The sequence below is a fragment of the Borostomias antarcticus genome (genome assembly GCF_949987555.1).
Source record: "Borostomias antarcticus genome assembly, contig: scaffold_227, whole genome shotgun sequence".
Taxonomy (NCBI): Eukaryota; Metazoa; Chordata; class Actinopteri; order Stomiiformes; family Stomiidae; genus Borostomias; species Borostomias antarcticus.
The window spans coordinates 128,603-136,042 of NW_028175538.1; the positions used below are offsets into that span (position 1 = coordinate 128,603).

General features: G+C 44.0%; 1 protein-coding gene across 1 annotated transcript; it reads right to left on the reverse strand.

Annotated features, from left to right (window-relative positions):
• Positions 1 to 3,988: 3,988 nt before the first annotated feature.
• LOC311329488 (stringent starvation protein A-like) lies at positions 3,989 to 4,618 on the reverse strand (the record flags this gene model as incomplete). Its single annotated transcript, XM_084463329.1, has 1 exon — positions 3,989 to 4,618. One exon carries the CDS (start codon positions 4,616 to 4,618, stop codon positions 3,989 to 3,991), a length of 630 nt encoding a protein of 209 aa, XP_084319455.1.
• Positions 4,619 to 7,440: the final 2,822 nt, after the last annotated feature.

Consider the following 7,440-nt stretch of genomic DNA (forward strand, 5'->3'; position numbering starts at 1 on the left):
GATTACGAGAAATATTCCAGTGTGTTTGCCTGAAACAACAGACTCAAGGGCTAACAAAAATTTTCTACAGATAACCAGATCAACTTCTTTACTTCCCTCCGCCCAATTATGGCGATGATGGAACCACTTTTCGTTATAATGGCTAGCTACACGCAGTTCTATATACGCATCCCACTCTTCAAATCAGAAATGTAAAACCTATGCTGTTTCCGGATTAGCCTTGGACAGGCAATACTGCTACTTTTGCTGCTATCAAAAAATTCTACGGAGGCGACCGAACATCCATGCAATGGAAGCGGGGAAACAATAAGTAACAATACGCTATGTTCGACTTTTTAGAGCCCATGTAAGTTTAAAATCCCTGACTCCACAATGGTTACAGCTCAAATAGTGTACGTTATAGCAACATAATTATGCTTACTCTGGTGGCTATTGATGTGTAAGTTGGGCGTTATTCTCGGTTTTTCAGAGTTTTGGCATATGGTTGTATTGGCTGTAGCCTTTGGAAATCATGTAATGTTTGACTGTTAGGGGAAGTAAGAAAAGTTGAACATAGCGTTAACAATGGAAGTAAGTATGTACCTTCTTTTCACACCCCAATTAATATGGCTGCGGCTCTTTTGTTACGAAAATGCAGCCGCTAAAGTATCATAGCTTCCGATATATACGGTAGCGAAAAAGAGACTGTTTTATGATGATATAACGTAGTCAAACCAATAACTGCATAACACCATATCTTGTGAACGCATCATGCGGCAATACCATAGATTATGCATTCTTCTCACCGGCTCGTGATTATCTGTACGCTATCATTCAGCACCTTGAATCCACTCTCAGGTAAGAGCATGGCACCATAGAGAGCTATATCTAGACTGAAGGTTATGAAGTGTTGCGCCTCCTCATCCAAGGGTATCTGGATCAGAAGGACAATGATGAGTCGCAGCAATAGTCGGTAATTGGTAGTGACGGTGAGCAGAGAAACTTCGTTAGGAAAAATACCCACAGACAACTGACCAGCTTGTTTGGTTCTGTCGTAGTCAGGCGGCGCAGTTACATCCAGCGGAAGTAATCAAGCGTGTTTCCGCTGGATGTTCAGTTAAACTTCAATACTGACAAGTACTCTGATGGCACGAGGGGAAAAATTGTCACGATGTGATGGATTGCTCTTATAATCGAACGATTAAACAACACTGTGAGAGTTGTCCCAAGTATGTTTGGAAAACTACAGACCATGCAACTGGTAGTGGATACGGCTCAATACTTTGAGGTTTTTTACGACAGCGCAAGGTTGTGATCGAGCAAATAGAAGACCTGCTGATCCTCAGGTTTGATGGTAAAGGCTTGGTATGTGCGCGTAATGGTTTAGGGAAACAACTAGGAAGAACGTTAAAAATAGTCAGCAGAAGCTGGAAATCAGGCTCAGTCCGGGAGAGGAAAAAGATTGCAAACGAATGGTACAGGTAGCCACCGGTTATATGGTAAAACCAAATCATCGAATGCCAGAATCGGTCATGGATATGGATCGGAAGAGCGACAGCGTTGTTAAATTACGTCTTCCAGCCAAGAATAAAAGAGTGTGGGCTAGTGTAGAAAGATAGGAAAAAACTGTGATATAAGAAGCTTTCGAGGAAGCACTCAGGCGAAATCCGGAGCAGAAACGGCAGTTGGTCATTGTTATTGATGGACACCGTCATCAGCGGAAACTGATTACTGGGATTATGAAAAAGAAGGTAGTTAACGTGAGTTCTACGAGATAATCCCTTGCGCTACATAGGCTTAAACATTTTTGTACATAATTCATGTTACATGGAAAGAGTGATTTTAGTACTTTATTGGCTGGCAAAGGCTAAGAAGGAGCTAGGTGGCACTTTTCAAAAAATATTACTATGACTCAATCACTTAAAATACAAGGGCTGTAGTTAAAATTGAAGCGTAGAACTCACGTTAGTTAAGACAACCTTCATCATGGACTTTATCCATGTATTTGAATAGATGTGGAAAGTCGGTCACTGCGTACACGACAATGGTGATGAGGCTATTGAAAGTTTGGTAGCAGAACGGTCCCTGAAGATACTAAGGGAAGAGTCTGACAAGGTGGCTCGGGGAATCCAGCAAAGTGCGAGCAAAAGAGGGCTGAAAAAACGGGAGGTCATTGATACGTGTGCAGACTATCTTCAAAAAAACCGTCCCAAGCTCTGCTAAGGCGCTGGATGCTGGCTATCCGATTGCCAGTGGAGTCATTTATGGAGCTTGCCTCCGTTTGCTCAATGACCATATTGATGTAACTTGGGCAAAGTTGGGTCTGCAAGTGGCAGAGGTTGTGTTGAAGCTACGCTAACTGGATTCAAGTGGAGATTGGCAGGTGTATTGGAACTTCCATAAGGAATGCTCTTACCTTCGTAATCATGGAGAACTAACTAGTTGGTCGTTGTCGCAAGGGAACCACACTATAATCATTTCCATCGTGGTGAGCAAAATGATCTCCTGAAATAATGTATTGTTGGTGTGGTTCCCTTGCAGCGACGTTCCATTCATTAGTCCTTCATGATTACGCAGGCTATGGCATTCCTTACGGGAATTACAATACGCCTCTCTTGCTAGCACGTTGCCTAGTTCCCATGGTCACCTTGTCAGACTCTCCTATGAGTATCTTTAGGGACCGTTCTGCCGTCCAGCTTTCAATAGCCACATCCCCCTTGTTGTGTAAGCAATGCCAAGATTTCCACAGATATTCCAATACGTTGATAAAGTCCACGATGATGGTTGCCTTCACTCCCTTCTTTTTCATAATCCCAGTAAGCAGTTTCTGCCGATGATGGTGCCCATCAATAACAATGACCAACTGCCGTTTCTGCTCTGGATCTCACCTGAGAGCTTCCTCTTATCTTTACTACACTGGCCCACACTATCTTATTCTTGGTGGTAGTACGGAATTTAATAGGGTGTGGCTATTTTGATACTTCAATGCAGCCACTAGGACATCATGGTTTTCGATATACCAAGTACACAAAATAGATGGTTTTATGGTGATATAACTTCGTCAAACCAATTACACTGTAACATCGTCTCTTTTTCGTATTTAGTATATCGAAAACCATGATGTTTTAGTGGCTGCATTGTAGTATCAAAAGAGCCGTACCTATGTACTTTTGTACTCTAACCTCTGAAACTGGCTCTTCTTCAGAAAACTTGTACTGATTACATCTCCCTCCTCTTAATAAGTCATGCTTGCTAAGTTGTGATTAAGCTTTGGCGTCATGTCTCTGCTAATACTATACCGTCTACAAGATTCATATACTACTTATGAAGCCTTGGCTATATACAAAATTTAGCCAACGCCTAGACCTCCAATGGTGGCCACTTACTCAAGCTTTTTGAATGCCCAACCTGTTAGCATTGTTAACGCCATTAATCTTAACTATTAGGGTTGTAAGAAATCAGGCCTTTATTAATACAAAATCAGATAGTTAGCAAAAAAAGATGGCCTCATAGTAACTCTCTTTTTACGGTGGTAGGTAAGTGAAATCTACTTAACCACTTTCAGATGAGGACGCACGGGCTTTTTAGTTGGCGGTGGAGGCCAATCTTTAGCCACCTTCGTTTGAACCGTTTCAGGCTCTTCCTGATCTTCCAGAGGTTCGGCCTCAAAGACCATCCCCTGACCATTTTCCTGAGCATAGACTGCCATCAATGCAGGAATGGGAACCGTAATGGTCAACGCTCGACCACCAAAACGCCCATCAAACATGATGTAATCATTACCAATATTAATATCCCGTACAGCCGTTGGCGAGATGTTCAGAACAATCTGGCCATCCTTAACATATTCTCGCGGAACCTCTACGCCACGGCGATGGGCATCCACCAGAATATAAGGGGTACAATCATTATCAAGAATCCATTCATACAGTGCTCTGGCAACATACGAACGGCTACTGGTCATTGTCATAACAGCCTCCGGACAAACACTTCACTCCGACAGCCATGGTTACTCGCGCATTTCTTTTTCGATCTCAGAAAGGCTCTCTTGGAACGACTCACGCTCAAATAAACGCTCAGCATAGTCCAGAATAGACTTACCCTGCTTGGGCAATTCAACACCCAGAGCAGGCAAACGCCAAAGGATAGGCGCAACACAGCAGTCCACCAGAGTAAACTCTTCACTCATAAAGAACGGCATTTCAGCAAAAATAGGCTCAACAGCCAGCAGGCTTTCCCTCAGCTCTTTACGAGCTCTAGCAGCCGGTGTTTCCTTGGTTCTTGGATCCATAATCGTATCCACCAGAGCACACCAGTCTTTTTGAATACGGTGCATCATCAGCCGGCTCTGGGCACGGCTAACAGGATAAACAGGCAGCAGCGGTGGATGAGGAAAACGTTCGTCCAGATATTCCATCATGACGTTTGGCTCATACAGAACCAGTTCCCGGTCAACCAGTGTAGGCACATTGTTGTAGGGGTTCAGATCGGAAAGATCCCGAGGAAGGTTTTCCAGATTAACATTCTGAACGTCAACAGCAACGCCCTTTTCTGCCAGCACAATACGAACCCGATGACAGTAATGGTCAGCTGGGTCCGAGAAAAATATCATGGATGACTTTTTGGCAACTACAGCCATGAAGTACCCCCGCCTTCATGCAAAGTATGAGAGAGTTCGGCAACAAGCCCGTGCATGGCAATAACCGGTGTTAACCACAGGTTACTGTATACCGGGTAAATCAGCCGCCAGCGACATAGCGTACTATCATAGCAAACTTCACCCCTGCCATAATAGCCCTAGTCTCTTTCAATATGAAATGGGTGCGGCTCTTTTGATACGACAATGCAGCGCTAAAGCATTATGGTTTTCGATATATATGGTAACGGGAAATAGACGGTGTTACGGTGATATAACGTTGTCAAACCAATAACTACATAACACCGTCTTTTGTGACCGCATCCTACGCCAATACCCTAGATTATTTATTCTTCTAACCAGCTCGTGATCATTTGGACGCCATCATTCAGCACCTTGAATCAACTCTTCAACAAGAGCATGGCACCATAGAGAGCTATATCCAGACTGAAGGCAACTAAGTGTTGGCCTTCTCTTCCAAAGGTATCTGGATAAGCGGGGCAATGATTAGCCATAGCGATCGTAGGTAACAGGTAGCTATGGTGAGCAGATAAATGCGTCATAAAAAATACCACCAGACAACTGACTAGCTTGTGTGGTTTTGTCGTAGTTAGGCGTCGCAGTTACAGTTCGCGAAAGCAATACAGGGTGTTCCCGCTGGATGCTCAGTTCAATCTCAATATTGACCAGTACTATGATGGCATGAGGGGAAAAATTATCAGCGATGTTATGGATCGCTCTTATGATAGAATGATTAAAAACATCGTGAAAGTTGTCACGGGATGGTTGGAACATGACAGGCTATGCAACTGGTAGCGGATACGGCTCAAGACTTTGAGGCTTTTTACGAGCAGTTCAAGGTTGTGATTGATCAAACAGAAGATCTGCAGATCCTCAGTTTTGACGGGAAGGGCTGGTGATGCGCTAGGAAGGGTTGAGGTGAGCAACCCGGAAGAACGCGCAAAAGAGTCCGCAGAAGCTGCAAACCAAGCTCGGTCTGGAAGAGAAGAAAGATTGCAAACAAATGGCACAGGTAGCCACCGTTTATACGTTACACGGTAAAACTCAATCCTAGAATGGCAGAATCGGTCATGGATATGGATCAGAAGAGTGACAACGTTGTTAACTTCCGTCATTCAGGCAAGCATAAGAGAGTGTGGGCCAGTGTAGAAAGAGAGGCGGAAGTCGTGATAGAAGAAGCTTTCGAGGAAGCTCTCAGGCAAGATCTGAAGCAGAAACGGCAGTGGGTCATTGTTATTGATCGGCACTATCATCAGCGGAAACTGATTACCTAGATTATGAAAAAGAAGGGAGTTAAGGTAACCATCATTATGGACTTTATTCATGTACTTGAATATCTGTGGAAAGCCGGTCACTGCTTACACAACGAGTGTAATGAGGCTATTGCAAGCTGGGTGGCAGAACGTTCTCTGGAGATACTGAGGAGAGTCTGACAAAGTAGTCCGGGGAATCAGGCAAAGTGCGAGCAAGAGAGCTCTGACAAAACTGAAGGCCATTGATAAGTTTGCAGACTATCTTCAAAAAACCGTCCAAGACTTTGCTATGACAAGGCGCTGGATGCTGGCTATCAGATTGCCAGTGGAGTCATTGATGGAGCTTGCCGCCATTTGATCAATGACCGTATGGATCTAACCGTGGCAAGTTTGCAAGTGCCAGAGGCTGTGTTGAAGCTACACTCACTGGATTCAAGTGGAGATTGGCAGGCGTATTTGCACTTTCATAAGGAATGCTATCGCCTTCCTAATCATGGAGAACTAATGGATGTGGCGTTGTAGCAAGGGAATCACACCCAATGGATATGGATCGGCAGAGAGATAACGTTGTTACATTCCGACCTCTCTCCATGAATAAGATAGTGTGGGCCAGTGTAGACAGGGAGGAGGAAGCCGTGATAGAAGAAGTTGTCGAGGAAGCGCTCAGGCTAGATCAGGAGCAGAAATGGCAGGTGGTCATTGTTATTAATGGGTATCATCATCAGAGGAGGCTGATTACTAGGATTATGAAAAAGAGGGAGTTAAGTCAACCATCATCATGTACTTTATCCATGGACTTGAATATCTGTGGAAAGCAAGTCACTGCTTACACTACAAGGGGATTAGGCTATTGAAAGCCTGGTAGGCAGAACGGTCCATGTAGATACTTAGGGGAGAGCCTGAAAGGTGGTCCGGGAATCCGGTAAAGTGCGAGCAAGAGAGGTCCTTCTAAACTGTAGTCCAGTGATAAGTCTGTAGACTATCTTCAAAAAAACCGTCCAAGGCTACGCTATGACAAGGAGCTGGATGCTAGCTATACGATTGCCAGTGGAGTCATTGAGGGAGTTTGCTGCCATTTGATCAATGGCCGGATGGATCTAACCGTGGCAAAGAGTAGTTTGTAGGGGCAGAGGCTGTGTTGAAGCTACGCTCTCTAGATTCAAGTGGAGATTGCCAAGAGTATTGAAACTTCCATATGGAATGCTCTTGCTTTAGTAATCATGGAGAACTAATGAATGTGGCGTTGTAGCAAGGTAACCACTCCCATTGTTATTGATGGGCACGCTAATCAGCGGAAACTGATTACCATGATTACGAGATGTTTGACTTTTTTAGAGACCATGGAAGTTTAAAATTCCTGACTTACCAACTGGTTATAGCGTAAACAGTGTACATTAGCGTAACATAATTAACGTTAGTTCGACGAGACGATCACTTGCGCTACATAGGCTTCAGCCATTTTGCACATATTCATGTTACAGGAAAAGGGTAATTTTAGTACTTTAATGGCTGGTAAAGGCTTCGAAGGAGCCATTGTGCACTTTTCAAAAA